Genomic DNA, 16705 nt, shown 5'->3' with positions numbered 1-16705 from the left:
AAAAATGAATGGATGGAGCATACTGTTTCTGACTGCTGCACTGTTCAGACTTGAGAGTTTCAAATTGCAAATAGAGAAATCTCACCAAGTCTCTCTCTCTTTCTCTCTCTCCCTGTCTCCCTCCCTGTCTCTCTCCCTCTCTCTCTTCCTCCACATAGTGAGACCACATGTGCAGTCTGAGCCCTGTGTGCGCTGTGGCCTTTAATTATGAAATATGTCAGCTAACTTAGAAAGCCCCCCTTCTTCCCCTGGAATTAGCAGCACTTCTCTCTTTCATGCACTAGTCTCAGACGGGAGGAACACACATCTGTTCCAGGTGAACAATTTAAAAAAAGGAACCCGCTTCTTCACTGAAATACACTGTGCTGCATTCCAAGTCTTTCAGTCAATGGAAAAACTGAAATAGTTTCTAAACAATGCTACATTTTTTGTAATACCTTTTATATAATTTTGAATTTTGATAAAAATATTGCATGTAAATGTTGTCCATTTAAACATGTGTGTGTTCCGTAACAGTATGCAATGTACAGTATGATGTGTGTGTGCGCACGTGCGTGCATGTGTGTAGTGTGTGTGTGTGTATGTGTGTGTGTGATTGCATGTACAGTATGTAAAAGAGTGCTGATACTGAGGCCAGCCCATGTTGGGTAACCGGTTGCCTTGGCACTCATCATCACCTCCACCCAGTATTCCTGTCACAGTCCCCCTCCTTTTATACGTCTGGCCACATCATATTAGTGGGCCTCACTATACCATTTTAATGTCCTTGGCTCACTTCATATGTGCCAACTTTAATGGCACTTTATTTAGTTGTTGTGCTGATAGCTGCCTATTCCCTGTGCCAGCCCAGTGGTAAGCGTTCAAGATAACTTATTTCTCATTCTACCATCTGGAAGAAGTATTACTTAGAGTACCAGATTAAAACCGTAAACTTTATTAAATCAGCAGGACATTTATCATAGGCTACTAGCTTTATTAAACACCATACAGTAGATGTAAACATGATTTGCATTAATAGAGTGAACAAGATTTTTTTTGTCCTTTACAAGACAAAAGGTAAAAAGGGAATTTGACAATCTATACTGTACATACAACCAATTAATTTAAGTTTGGATTTCATGCCTTTGATTTCAGTGCTTGTAAGTATCCTACAATGTAGTAGTGAACAGACATGGGCATTTAACACTTCTCTGTTATAGACCAACAACAGTGGACAGGAGGAAACACACATTGTAGTTTAGTTTACTGCCCCATTTTCAAGCCTGCAGGAGTTCTGATTCACACATGTTTGCTGGCTTTACATGGAAAACTGAAAAAATCTCTTTGGTTCTTAAAACAAATAAAATATTTAGAATCAAATCAGTTTGGTTAAATGGATGTGAATAGCATGAACTATCTACATCGTCAACTGCACTGGTAGAAAAACATCCAGCCAACTCCTTCAAGTCAAATTACAGGTTTATAAACCTTTACATCTTCCGTTCCCAATGAGACAATTTGTTTTGGCTCTGCTGGTATGCGTCTTGCAAGGATCTGAGCCCACAGTTTGATGCATGCATTCAATTCCTATTGAGGATTTCTTTGCCCTTATGAAAATCGCAGAACGTGGATTGGGTTACATCCTCTATAACTATGTGAGATTAGCTGTGATGAGGGACGTTTATATTTTGCCTATGGAAGGGACAGGTTTTTTTTTCATTTGGGCATATGGAGGTCTAATCAAAAACACTGGAGGGATGAACCACATTTAGAACTGTCGTTGGAAAAGGGCTGATTTGTACACACCAGATAAAAAGGATTACAGTGTAAAAGTGGTTTCCCTTTGAGGACCCTTAAATGAAGACAGTCCATAGAGGACTCATTTTCCACCCTGACCGCAGTCTCTCCAGCTCAGAGAAGAAATGCCAGAGTTTCTTCATCTTTGTGGTTTAGGGTCCCACTGTATGTTGTTAAAGAACTGACTCCAGCTTTAATTGTTCAGAGTAATTAGGGCCAGTTTAATTCCAATAGCCATGGTGACTTTATGTCCAGTTAAGAAAAGTTTCATTTAATGTGACATTTTCAATAGGCTTTTAAACCCTTTGGTAAACCATTTAACATCCAAAATACCATAGTCACTTACAATTTGCATGATTGGAAAACTTGAACAATTACAATTTATAGACTGGCTTACACCCAAAGCTGGCAACATGTAGACAACATTATTGTTGCCAACTGGATCTCCTTGTTTAAGAAACTAGTGCACAGTGCCCGTGATGCAGTTGATGATTAAGATGTCGTCGAGACACACACACACACACACACAGATTCCTGGAACTATAGATAGATAGTGCACAGTGCCCGTGATAGGTGACACACACTGTCACGGATCCTCCTCTTGCACCCCTCAGACGGTCTAGTTCCCCAGAATACTGAGGACAGCAGAGGAACGCGGACCGACTCACACCTCATTGTTGCACACACCTGCACCTCATTACCAATTACATACAGTATTTAAACCCTATTCAGACCAGGCACAGTTGTGGGTAATTGTCTTTTTGCTACTCTATCGCTATTCTAGGTATCCTGAACAACTATTGTATTGTGTAAATGTACTATGGATTATAAGTAAAGTCTACACTTCACCTGCCCTTGTCTCCTCGTTCATACCTTCCAAAGATAAGTGTCTCGTGACACACACAGATTCCTGGAATTATAGATGGGTTACAGTTCTCATGATGCCGTTGGTGAGTCGTATGTCCCTTGTGCTATGCTGTGCTGAAAATTGTCTTGTATTTTCTGTATCGCATTCACACAAATAAGACACCGACAACTGACAGAGAAGACTATATTTGTGATTGGCTACGTGAACGTAGTATGTGTAGAACTGAGTTCTATCCATAAACACCGTTCTCAAGCTAATCGTTAAACAATTGTTGTCCTAAAATCCCACTATAAAACTAACACAGACAGGCAGACACACACACAGCGAGAGATTTCTCACATTGTAGTATAGATTAGCAAATGTTTCCATACAGTACTTAATACTTTTGTAAGAAACATTCAGAAACGCATAAGAAGTTAATGTGTAGATCTTAACATTAGCTTGTTAAGTTTTCTCTTATATACTGTATATATAAGAATAGCTTATTTGCTATCACTCACACTCAGGTGTGGAAGCTAAATGGCGGTATGCACACCTGGCCAATAGGCCTTGTTCCATATCGGTTGCCAAGGACCCTGTTATGCATTCCATAACACACTTCTATATCAGCCTCTTGGTATAGCTTTGCCATGCCCATATAAAGCACTAATTGGATCTTGATTTCTTCCATGGTTTTATTAAACCCTAACCACCCACTTATTAATTATTTTATGATGGATTGACTTGAATACAGAGTAACTACTTGCATGTGTGGGGATCACCCAGTCATAGAAATTAGAACATTTCAGGAGGCAAATGTTTTCTCACATACACACATGCAATACTTTTTCCTACAAATCCCAATCAGCATATAAAATACGACTTATTAATTTTGGGGGGTTGCTGGCAATATGAACACAGTATGCCTCCCCAGTGTTGTGATGGGATAAGATAGTCACTCCTCCTAGACTCAGTATTTCCACAGACTGGGGCCTGCTGTGGTTTCTCCAGAGGATAGCTCAGGCTCACCACAGCTCAATTTTGTAATACACAACAACCAACTAAGAGTATCAGGAATGGTCATTCTCTAAACATACACATTCAATTCCTAGATTCTCTGTAGCCTACAGTGTTTCAATATATTTCCATGTCAAAAGTTGAATTTGAAGTCGCTGTTTTGAAATTCATTCTGTTTTAGACAGGTAAGCATTTAGTTTATTTATATACAGCTTTAAATAAAAAAAACATCTGTTAATGTGAATAGCTAAGCAATTAAAAGATTATCTGATTTCCGAAAGGCAAAAAGTTGATAAAAGACAGATGATTCATATTCTAAGCAAGAATACTTTTTACTTCCATCTTTTACAGTTTTAAAATAACAAAAAAGATAAAGGGCCCTTATTTTATTGAATCCATTTTTCCCTCTACTTGTGAAATATTCCCCGTGCCTCTGGTGGCAACACAAGCCCAAAGCATGATTGATCAACGCCGGTGCTTAACAGTTGGACAGGTGTTCTTTTCATGAAATTCTGCACCCCTTTTTCTCCAAACATATACATTTAGTCTTTTTTTTAAACATTTAGTCATTTAGCAGATGCTCTTATCCAGAGCGACATTCACAGGGCAAGTAGGGTGAAGTGCCTTGCCCAAGGACACAACGTCATTTTGCACAGCCAGGAATCGAACCAACAACCTTCTGATTAATGGCCCAAGTCCCTAACCGCTCAGCCATCTGACCCCCCCATACATTTGCTCATTGCATCCAAAAAGTTATTTTAACTTCATCGGTCCACAGGACTTGTTTCCAAAATGCATCAGGCCTGTTTCGATTTCTGACTTAGAACTTTGTGGTGAAGACAATGTAAAGGTTTACTTCTGATGACTCTTCTATGAAGGTCATATTTGTGCAGGTGTCGCTGCACAGTATAACAGTGCACCACCACTCCAGTCTGCTAAATGTTCCTGAAGGTGAAATGGGGGTTTTGATTTGCCTTTCTAGCAATCCCACGAGCAGTTCTCTGAAAGTTTTCTTGGACTTCCAGACCTCAACTTGACCTCCACTGTTCCCGTTTACTGCCATTTCTTGATGACATTACGAACTGAGGAAATGGCTACTGAAAAAGCTTTGCTATATTCTCATAGCCTTATCCTGCTTTGTGGGCATCCATTATTTTAATTTTCTAGTGTGCTAGGCAGCTGCATAGAGGACCTCATGGCTGCTGATTGTTGGGACAAGGTTTGAGAAGTTAGAGTATTTATAAAGCTTTGGAATTTGCATCACCTGGGGTCTCATTTATAAAGCTTGCGTACGCACAAAACGGGGCTGAAAATGTGCGTACGTCACTTTCTACGCAAAGGTTGTGATTTATAAAAAAACAAACTTGACGGGAGAATGTGCGGTCCTTCACGCAAACTCTGACCCTCCCGTAGGCCTACGCACATTTTGGAAGCAGTTGGAATTGGCGATGCAGATGACCGTACTGTAATCAGACTGCAGAAAGTAAATGTGGGAAGAATATTACTCCTAATATTTATATATATTTTGTTTTCCTTACACACGTTTTGTTCACTCGGTTTCATAATTATCATGAAGATTAAATCCAGCAGTGTTATTTGCGCTTGTACTGACTGATAATTGTTCCATAAACACCTTGTTCAATCCAACTCAAATTTTCAATCAAAATTCAGCGCTGTATGTCTCACCATCAGATTGTCCACTACGGGATGTAGGAGGGGGAGATGCCCGAGCCCGACTGCATGGAATACAGGATAACATCACATATCCTACCTTTAGATAAGTGCAGAACACATTGTATAACTAAATATATTTCTTTTAATACTGTGCATAGGCTATATCATCATATGTCAAAAACTGGAAATGCAGTCGTTAAGATCCCGCGCAATCGCTACACTCTACGTCCTCGTTATCAGTCCAGACTTCAATAGACTACTTGTTCATAACAAAACACTTTTGTTTTCAAATTGTATCTCGATTTGCGGTATCACTGGCACAATTGACGCCACTTGCACTGTTTTTTTTTTATTGGTGATCCAACGGCCACCAAATAATGTTGTTTTCGGGCCTCCACCAATAGGTTAACAGTGTCTGAGAATTTGTCAAGCGCCATGATTCACCGTGAAGAACAATCGCATGCCAGGGTCATTAATATACTGGGTTAGCATTCATGAGGTGCTTTGCATTGACCATTTATGGTTAGAAATGGGCGTGTTCAGGGCGGGGTAAAATGCAGATTCACGTACGCACACTTGTGGGTAGTCTGTGATTTATAAAGGGAACATTGCTTACAGGTGTGCGTACGCACGGTTTTATAAATCGGAGTTTTTTTCTTTTGGCGTACACTTTTAGTAAGAATCCTACGCACAGTTTTATAAATGAGACCCCTGGTCTTTTCTATCGATGATTGTTAAGAAGCCATAGCACTAACAAGATAATTAAGGTCTGAGACCTTGGTAAAGATTATCTGAGATATCAAATCTCTTGGGGTGCCCAAACTATGGCATGGTGCTCCATTTTAGCAGACGCTCTTATCCAGAGCGACTTACAGTAAGTACAGGGACATTCCCCCCGAAGCAAGTAGGGTGAAGTGCCTTGCCCAAGGACACAAAGTCAATTGACACGGCCAGTCAAATTGTACAAAACAAAAATAATACACTAATATTGCTTATAATGTTGTTTCATCTTTAACTTTATGCCTTTTGGAGATCAGTTCATCTTCTATTCACTTAACCATTCACAGTAACAGAAATTTTGACCAGGGGTTCCCAAACTTTTGCATAAAACTGTATCAGATGTTGTCCAGCATCACTATATATTACTTTAGGGACTACAAATGCAAATAAGGACTACATTAGGGACAACAATTGGATAAGCTAAAAGCTATAATCTGGTATGATGCATCAAATGGTGTTTTTTTTTTTTACGTTTTAAATTTTGCATGGTGCCTTTTACATAAATTAACTAAAGAAATAAATATTGTGAAACCTTGCTGTTCAAAGAAAACCCTTGTGTGTGAGAGATCCCAAGAGTACAAATGTCCTACAGCCTGTTTTGTACCTCTGCGGTCTAGACGTGAAGAGCTGATGAGTAGGTAGGATTGGTTAAGGTGTTGTGAGTAACACACACACACACAGACATACAGAGAGTCTGTAAGACGAAACTGCATCTTGCTGCCCTTGGTATGACAGCAGGCCCGTCATCTTGAAAAGTCCATGCTCACCCCTGCTTTCACACGCAGGAGGGAGAAGCATTTCAAATGAAAAGGTAACTTGACATTTCTTCATCAAATAGTACTTTTATGATGGTGTATGTACAGTATATACTCTTGTAAAGAAAAAAATGCAAAGCGATTTCATTCAATCGTTTCAATTATATTGTGAATCCTTTGGTTTACATTGGGATTAACCTCATGAAGCTACTTCACTGCTTCCTCTCACTATCACTGAATGCTTCCGTTTTCCATTCTGGCTTGAATTCATATCTTGAATGACGTAATTTCTGCTGTCAGTATGGTGTGTGTTGTTGGGTTTGAGGACTGCGGTCACCAGGTAATCCACTCCGAGTCAAGTGTACCTTCTCAGGCCTCTCAGTGGTGACAACATGTCATTCTTCCCTCTGAATGCTCAGCAAGCTCCCAACTCCAGCTTTGAACCCATTGTTCAGGGCCTAAGAGGGGATAATACCCACAGCCACAGGGGTAAGATGAACTCCATGAATCATATCTCATGTACATGTGACACCTGTGAGGACATGAAGACCTAGGCTACATCCAAGAATACCTGCTCACAAGCTACTATTGGTGATGAAAGCTAGTCGGCTACACTTCCATTCTTAAATATTGTAGGCCAGGATTTAACTGTCAGAACTATACTCCCTGATGAAAACCTGTGTGCTTATCAGTCGTTCTGTTGATAGGCACTCTTCTGGTCCCCTGGGGGGCCTTAGGGGGCATATGGCTCGGTGTGTTCATAGTATGCCTGGGCAGTGTGGGAAGATTGTCTATGTGCAGACAAGGCTGCATAGACTCAGGTAACATGAGACAGCCTTGGGACAAGAAAGGCTGTGATTGATCCTGAACCAGAGAGGCATGTGGGAGAAGTGTAACTGAACCTTGAACAGATGTCAAACACCTCTGGAAAAATGTGGCTAGCGCCAGGGAGTCTTATTAGTGTCTTTATTTACCTCCTCTCCTGACCAATCTCCTGGTACGCTGGAGGAACATTGTGCCTAAGGCTGCAATCAACTAGAGGAGCTATCTGACATTGTGCTAGAAGTGAAAAGCAACAAGCTAGAGTCTACAAGTTTAACATCTGGTGTACATGGCCAGTCAGCTGATTGTCCTGTAGGAAGCCAGTGATGAAGAATGACCAGTTGGGAGACAATGGAGGCAATAAAGTGTCTTGTGTCTTTAAAGGACAGATAACTTCTGTCAGATAAATGTTGTTCGCTGTCATAACGAAAAGCATCACTCAGCAAAGATTCAAGGGAGACAACATATCCAATATATTAATCATAATAATTACTAGGGTATATACAGTATGGTATCTGTAACACCAGAGACTCGTTATCTGTGACATGCTTGAGACAGTACGAGGGAAGCTTACAACAATCTACAAGTAGTGATGTTTAATGTGACAGATTTTTCTGGAGGATGATTTAGATTTGAAGTTTCACAGAATACCCTTTATGTTCTTTCCCTACGGTTTGTAGAGTTCAAAATACTACAGACATGGTTTTGTAATCACAACAAAAGATTGTACTGTGTTACAATGTTAATCTCATGAGGATTCAAGTGACATCATTCCTATTTATGGGGATGGAGGTGTTGAGACTGGACAATCAGACAATATCATTGGTTGTGGATCATCATTAATTTAATCACTTCCATCTTGCATCAATCATGAGATATATATATTTATAGGATCTGGTCAATCTTTGTCATAGGATAATATAACGTGTTAATAATCTTCTCAACTTTAATGTAAGCCATTTCTTCATTGTTAAGGGGAGCAATGCCCTCTACTGGTTCCTTACTGTCTGTGACAGTGTTCAAGTTATGTGCCAAAATGTAGAAATTAACTCCACAAAATGGCAACATTCCCAAATTGAACAGAAGCTTTATAAAATAAGCGTTCAGTTCAAGCCCATATTTGTCAATTCCTTCAAGTCTAAAGAGTAAAAATATTTTGAAAATTCCACCAAACCCATTTCCACTTCATTCCTCAAACTGTATATCCTTAAAATATTCGTTTTGCTAGTAGCCTACTCGGTCAACTTTAAAAGTCATGCTGACAACGTCATCAATGCCAGCCTCAAGTTCATCATGCTCCTGTACGCTGGAGACCCCTTTGGGTGTTCCTGTTAAAATCAGATCACCCTCCTCCAAGGTGATGATCTCACTTATGTAGCTGATGAGGTAGGGGATGGAGAAGATCATCTGGGACGTGCAGCCGTTCTGACGAAGCTGGTCGTTTACTTTGAGCCACAACTTGATATTCCCTGGATCAGGAATCCGCTCTTTGGGGATAACTTCGCTAATGGGACAGGAGGTGTTGAATGCTTTAGCCAGAGTCCAGGGTAAACCTTTGGACTTGCATTCGTCCTGGATGTCCCGGGCAGTCATGTCCAAGCACAACGCGTAACCGGCGATGTGCTCCATAGCGGTGGATTGAGATATTGCCGTGCCCCCTTTCCCAATAACAACCCCTAACTCGACCTCATGGTGCAGGTTACTGGAATATTTAGGTATCAGAATAGGGGAACCTTCTCTCACGTATGCTGATGGGGTCTTCAGGAACAGCACAGGCTCTGTTGGGACTGCATTCTTCAGTTCTTTGGCGTGGTCCGCATAATTTCTACCAACACATATTATTTTCCGTCCCCACTCCCAAAACCGAGAAACATTTCGTGTAGTCATTGTGACATGGAATTTTCTCCCAGAACGACCTTCGGCTGCAGATAACTTCCTACATTAGTCTACTAGCTGTAGCCTATGCCTCGCCCCCAAAAGTAAGGAATGACAGAAGGGACAAACATTTTATAAATGTAATCTAGTATTATAGTTATTTCTGGAAACATGTTCTGCATTAGAAGGCTATTTGACAGGGATGCCTCATGATGATATCGTTTACTACTTTTAAAAGATATGATTATGCCTGAGTAAAAACAGAAGAATAATACGTGCGTAAAGCGCGTATTGCCTGCATCACAGGCAAAGAAAAATGACTCCTCACCAGCCTATAAACAAGCCTACACGTGCTACTCCTCTAACTGGGATTGGTGTAGTTTACCAGGTCAAAGTTAAAAAGGGGGCGGTACTGTGCGTAAAACCAAACTTTTCTGGTTCCTGAACATGCGATTGCAATATATTAGCAAACAGCTACAGTGTTGCTATGTTATTCAGGTCACTGATAGCGGGTGCCTGCACTCTTGGCGTTATTGGAGCGACGACAACGCATACATTTGGTATGTTTCGAACATGCCATTATGTTTCATCTACATTCTGCGTCTGCATTGCCCTACACTTTGTTCTATAAGCTGCCATTGTTGCTAGCGGTTAGCTTTCCTTCTTTTGGAAACAGACAAGCTGTCAAAACTGTCTGCTAGCACTAGCAGGCTAGCGTTTAGCATCATCTCAGTGTTACATCATCCCCTTTAAAATGTGAATGTTCCTGGCAAAGTCTAGGCGTAGACTTCATTCACTGCTGTGCGCCAATTTCATTTCTTAAACGATGCAGTTATTAGTAAATAGTAGCATATGAACTGCCTCTGTTGAATTGCAAAAATCACACCCAGACTATGTCTAGCAGAGAACTGGTCTCCTAAGAATACGTCTGCGTGATTCTTTTTGATATGGTTAGAGTACTTGATTAGGAGAAAGTGCATTTTGTCTTAATTAGACTCATATAATTAATTAGCGCCAATGCAACTCCACTGCAGTGTTTACCTGTATATTACTTATACCTCTACCACGTCTTTGTCCTACCATATTAATCCTATATACATGTTTATATTGTGTGCAGCTCCTTTGCGGGTCCAAGCAGCCCTTCTTCACACCCCCATTTTAAGAAAGTCTTTGCTGGTGGAGCAGAGCAACATGAAGATAGAATTGCTGCCTGCGCTCACTGACAACTACATGTACCTACTTATTGATGAGGAAACAAAAGAAGCAGCCATTGTTGACCCTGTGGAACCAGTTAAGGTATGTCCTGTATTTTAAAATGTCTTCTTTTAGATTAACTCACTAAGATTGAAGGGTTTAAACTAGCCCTCTCTTCTTTTGAATTTCCGTATTCTGTCTTGACAGGTTTTAGAAGCTGTCAAAAAGCACAAAGTGAAGCTCACAACAGTCCTGACCACCCATCACCATTGGTAAGAAGTCAGTCTAACGTAGTCGTAAACTCAATGTGGCCCACATCACTCGTAATGGGAATCACACAGTGCAGTGGCATTTCAAACTCATACTTATGTAGAATAGGGCTAGAGAATGGTGACATTAGATTAACCATATTCTCTCTCTCCCCCTCCCTCCCTTCTCCCCCTCCCTCCCTTCTCCAGGGACCATGCAGGTGGCAATGAAAAGATGTTGAGATTGATGCCTGGGCTCACTGTGTATGGAGGAGATGACAGGGTGGACGCCCTTTCCAAGAAAGTGTCACACTCCAACACCTTAAAAGTAATTCCATTATTACCTTCAATTAAGTTCTGTTTTTGTTTCTTTCCTGTCCATAGGATATCAGATTGAATCGATCAGATGTATCTAACACTGTTTCCTTCTCATAACTAGCTTGGCTCTCTAAGTGTCAAGTGTTTGTTTACACCATGTCACACTACCGGTCACATTTGCTACTTTGTGACCAAGAACAACAGCACTGAACCTCCAGCTGTCTTCACAGGTAAACTGTCACGTCTATTTAGATACTCTCCCTTGTAAATAAAAAAAATAGTGTTGACGTACAATGTGAATGAACTGGATATGTTGTTAACCTCCCAGGCAAACCAAGCCATAAGTTGAAACCAAAGATCAGACCTAATTGGTTCTGATCATGAGCATAGTCACACCCAGTAGCTGACAATGTCACTTAATGTTCCCCAATCAGTTGATTCTCACGTATGACCTTTAACCCATGACGTGGGTGTCACCTCCTTGTGTGCAGGTGACACCCTGTTTGTGGCTGGCTGTGGGAAGTTCTTTGAGGGTACAGCAGAGCAGATGTACAGGGCGTTGGTAGATGTCCTGGGACGACTGCCTCCTGAAACGGTAATTCTACTCTTGCTCTACGTAATGAGAACCATGAAATCAAACAATTCTACAATTTGTGATGTTACAAATTACGGTGTTCTGTGTTCCAGCGTGTCTACTGTGGTCATGAGTACACTGTCAACAATCTGAAGTTTGCCCGACACGTGGAGCCGGATAATGAAGTAATTTTGAAAAAGCTTGCATGGGCAAAGGTATGCACTATAAATGTAATGGTGTATTTCATAACACTGGGTTGAGTTGTCTGTCATCCTCAAGGCAATCGATGCATTAGCGATTTGCTCTTGTTTGATACCATAGGAGAAATTCAGCAATGGAGAACCCACCATCCCATCCACAGTGGCAGATGAATTCTCATTCAACCCATTTATGCGCGTAAAGTAAGAGACACAATTTGTAAGAACTTTCTCTTCCATGGTACAAATTTAAATGGACGATACGCCAAGGTTTGTGTTGTAGGCTTATTAATCGTACTGTTACCAATGTGGATAGGCCACTGGTACCACAGACTGGTGTGTGTGCTTGTGCACATGTGCAAGATAAACTTCAACATTTCATTTATTTTTACCTCAGAGAGAAGGCAGTACAAGACCATACTGGACAAACGGACCCTATCGAAACAATGAGAAGTCTCCGGAAAGAGAAAGATGGCTTCAAGGTTCCCAAGGAGTGATGGATGTACAATGGGTTAAAGAAATCTAAAAAATATGGTCCACTACTATACACTTGTATTGTTTCCTGTTATGCCTGCAGAAAATATTACATGTCACACATAATGCTGTATTTACTAAATTTCATTGCTTAACTAATATAAAAATATAGCCCAAACAAACATTTTGAACTATATTTGATTACTATGAAGTGATTTGATCAAATGTTAATTTATTTTAATATGATCTGCTGGCCTGTGCAAATGTTTCATTATATTAGTTGAAACCTTTTAAGGTTTGCTAAATTTTGATTGCATACCATTTTAGTTTCTGTATTTAAATGCTCAATGTTCACAATTTGTGCATACAAAACTGAAAATCAGAAGACAGCTGGTAAAATGTCTTAATATGTGCAATCTTAAGTTTGCACATATTATTTGAGCTTTTATTTCATAAAGTTATTTTCTCAGTTGTGATACGTCTTTGTTGTACCTTTATAAAGCTTTCTCATCAAACGTTCTATTTTGATTATTTACTTATATTGTAGTTATAGGTCTAGTGCTGTAATAGTGTGTCACAACGAAAGTCCTGATTTTGTCTTCCACAATGCAGTTCTAGTAAGCAATAAAGCACATGAGGTGTTGGTCTTCAGTACATTTTTGACTGCAAATGGGTTTCCACGGTGAGTATAAAGAAGACTAAAACAAATAAAAAATCCTGCTCGATTAAAATGTACAAATACCTTGAATGCTGTTATCGACTCTGTAAGCGGTCATTTCTGGAAATCGTCAGGATTTGAAAGGTAATTTTACAATTAATTGACGAAATTGCGCTTTATATTTGTTAGAAAATACCGTTGTAAATTGCGCCGGAGGTCGTTACGCCTACTGATAAATTACCAAATGCACTTCTAGTGTATACCCAGATAGCAAACTTCATACGTTGAATCAACATTCCACTGTCAACGCTAATTTCATTGAACCAATGTCAGACTCTGATGTTGATTCATCATCATTTTGCACCCTTATTTCATATTGAAACAACGTTGAAATCACAACCCCAAATCAACGCGATATTAACGGTATTTCCACCAATATTACTATTGAAACAACGTTGTAATCATAACTTAACTAAAGATCAACATGACTTCGATGGTATTTCAATCGATATTAAACCACATAAAACAGGCTATATAGGTGAAAATGTCCTGCTTACAGCCAGGATAAATGTTATGAAGGCTATCCTACACATTAGGTTTATGTGATCAAATGAAAAAAGACCATTTATATTAGTAAAAAATATTTATTATTGTTAAAAAAATTCACTCCTGCTCTGTTTGAAGCCCACCCCCACCCATCCTGTCTGGGGCATAGCGAAGTCATTTTTGCCTGGGCAAATGCAAATTCTTAGATTCCTGTCCCCATTTTCTGAGTTAGGGCATCTAAAACAGAAAACATACAAACAAACACAAAGTTATAACTTTCAGTTGTGAATTTTTATGCTGATGAATATGTTCTCTGTGTAATCAAGTCTGCAGTCAAACTTTCCAACGTTCCACCCCATTACAGTCGCGACCGTTTCTTACATTCATTTGTTAAAGATTTGCCACAGCAACTAAGAAAAGAAGCCTCCTACATTGATATATCTAAACACTATCTCAAACTAACAACGTGTAGCTTATCATAATTGTCTTGTGCAGCGTCAAACTTGACATTTCTCTATTGAAAGTGGCTGGGCTGTCGATGACGCCGGTAGACTAGCCTAGCTCTACTAGCACAGTCTAGCTCCACCAAATTGAGAAAATGACGATTCCCGACATAACCATTGGATTTTTAAGCCGGAATGTTTTGGGCTTGGTATGTATCTACCTATTAAAGTACAATGTTTTGTCATAACGTTTTTTTTTTTTATATCCACAGTTCAGACGAGGGACTAGAAATAGCTCTAGCCGTTACTGTAGCACTACTGGTAGCTAGCTACAGTACAGTTGGTAAATTGGCTATACACATTCAACAATGAAATATTGATGGAAACTATGACTGAATTTAACATAGACAATGTAAATAAACGATAAACGTCTGCGAATATTACATTTGGTACAATTTAACATTAGATCAATATTCTCCAAGTTATCTAGTATAATTATAACAAGCACACAGAACTGAGTGATGAACTGCTGGCGGTGGATGGTCCTGTTGCGACCGGAGGATGAACGGCCGGAGGGGCGATGCTCGGTACGGCTCCTGGCTGCAAGAGAAGCCGTCTGTCTCTGGTCCATGTTAAAACTGTCCGCTGTGAAATGGTCAGTGCAGAGGCGGCTGTTGGAGTTTATCCAAAGCTTTCCATGAGCGTGTCTCTTCACAAAATCTATCCACCTATTTTTCCTTTCATTAGCAATAGTGAACTTAAATGGCGTTGCAGCGCTGCTGTAGTTCTTGCATCCAGGGAAGATGCAGTTGCGGGTGGTGGGAGACATCCTGAAGTTAGCTAGCTAGCTGATGTAGGCTACAATAACAGTACAGCAGGAGGAGCCATTCAGTGATCTGACGTAGATAGGGCGAAATGACGTAGATAGGGCATTTTTTGGCTCCGCCCATTAAAACCTGATCTGAAAACGGAAGAGAAACTGTTCTTCGGTTTAGAATCAGAGAATCAGAATCAGAATTCGGTTTATTCGCCATGTATGTTATACAAACACGGAATTTACTGTGGCAGGGAGGTGCAAAACACTAAACATATACAGATCTTAAATTAAGTAAAAGTACAACAGTTTAACTATTTCTAAGAACTAAACAATCTAAGAATACAACAATTTAAATATAAAATAAAATATATATAAAAATAAGAATAATGAGCAGCGTGAATGGTCAACATCGGATGCTGAGATAAAGTGGCTTATGCATACTGAATTGCCATTAGATGGATTTATAATAGTTAAATAAGTGAATGAATGTCAATGGGAGTCCTTGGCCTTGTTGAAGAGGCCAGTAGCAGATGGAAGCTACTGTAGCTGTTCTTATGGCGTGAGGTTTTGGTCCTGATGGACCGCAGCCTTCTGCCAGAGGGGAGTAGCTGGAACAGGGACTGACCAGGGTGGGAGGGGTCTGCCACAATCTTCCTCGCACGCCTCAGGGTCCTCGAGGTGTGCAGGTCCTCGAGGGTAGGCAGATTGCAGCCGATCACCTTCTCAGCAGTGCGGATGATACGCTGCAGTCTGCTCTTGTCCTTGGCAGTGGCAGCAGCGTACCAGACGGTGATGGAAGAGGTGAGGATGGACTCAATGATGGCTGTGTAGAAGTGCACCATCATTGTCTTTGGCAGGTTGAATTTCTTCAGCTGCCGTAGGAATACATCCTCTGTTGTGCTTATATTATGTGGAAGATGTGGATCCACAAATGAGAGTTGCTTCCACTAGAGGAAGCAACTTTTGTCTTCCAAGATGGCGTCCCCATTCATTTCTATGAAAAGTGCTCAGTGGCGCAGTGAGGCAAGCGAGAGTACGAAACCGGACCGCGCCATCTTTCCACTTCCGACTCTTCCGGTCTAGCTTTCAACAGTGGCTCTTTTTTCCCCTAGCTCCGAGACCTCGTGCACGCTTGCAACTAGCTGTACACGTCATACTTTGCGACAACCAGTCGCGAGCATAGATTTATATGGTTGCGAGCGTGTGAGCTAAAGGCCTAATTATACTTCTCCGACTCCGTTACGGACGGAGTCGATTGAATTTATAGTACTCCGAAGGCTGTGGGTGCTGAAAACAATTCACCGCCAGAAGAGTAGGTGGGGCAACGGTTTTTTGTAAGTCGTCATCGAGTGTTTATTTACCTATCGAGAAGTCGCAGCAAATGTACAAATTAGCCGTTTCATCAATAAAATACGCACATTTTCGGCAACTACACTGCCCATTTCTCGTCACATTTTAATTCAGATGCTGATTTACATGTACTGTTTAGCTGAAATATGAATTGTAAAAACTTACAGCAATGGCGGTCAAAGGATTCTGTTCGTCCTGTTTATGACGGCCATCACGGCAACCCCGCCCCTGACGCAAGCGGTTCTTAATACGGACCAATCACAGCCAAGGGGTATCCGTAAAATGACCAACGGATAGTCACGGAAATCAGGAGGTGCACGTAGAGCTCTCCGAGGGGCTC

General features: G+C 40.6%; 2 protein-coding genes across 3 annotated transcripts; one reads left to right on the top strand and one right to left on the bottom strand.

Moving 5' to 3' along the window:
- Positions 1–8120: 8120 nt before the first annotated feature.
- On the bottom strand, positions 8121–9634 carry fahd1 (fumarylacetoacetate hydrolase domain containing 1). The gene has a single exon (XM_067233766.1). The coding sequence runs from the start codon at positions 9556–9558 to the stop codon at positions 8896–8898; it is 663 nt and encodes a 220-aa protein (XP_067089867.1). The 5' UTR covers positions 9559–9634; the 3' UTR covers positions 8121–8895.
- Positions 9635–9992: 358 nt separating this feature from the next.
- Positions 9993–13180, top strand: hagh (hydroxyacylglutathione hydrolase). 2 transcript variants are annotated; one of them, XM_067233765.1, is made up of 9 exons: positions 9993–10106; positions 10664–10842; positions 10948–11012; positions 11199–11316; positions 11428–11536; positions 11798–11901; positions 11994–12065; positions 12202–12281; positions 12475–13180. In XM_067233765.1, exons 1-9 carry the CDS (start codon positions 10034–10036, stop codon positions 12572–12574), a joined length of 900 nt encoding a protein of 299 aa, XP_067089866.1. In that variant the 5' UTR covers positions 9993–10033; the 3' UTR covers positions 12575–13180. The 2 variants fall into 2 exon arrangements, with proteins under 2 accessions (XP_067089866.1, XP_067089865.1); XM_067233764.1 differs by having other exon boundaries at positions 11994–12095; positions 12475–13179.
- Positions 13181–16705: the final 3525 nt, after the last annotated feature.

This window comes from Osmerus mordax, chromosome 3 (genome assembly GCF_038355195.1).
Source record: "Osmerus mordax isolate fOsmMor3 chromosome 3, fOsmMor3.pri, whole genome shotgun sequence".
Classification (NCBI taxonomy): domain Eukaryota; kingdom Metazoa; phylum Chordata; class Actinopteri; order Osmeriformes; family Osmeridae; genus Osmerus; species Osmerus mordax.
Note: the sequence above shows the minus strand (reverse complement) of the source record. Positions and strands in the feature narration are given on the sequence as shown.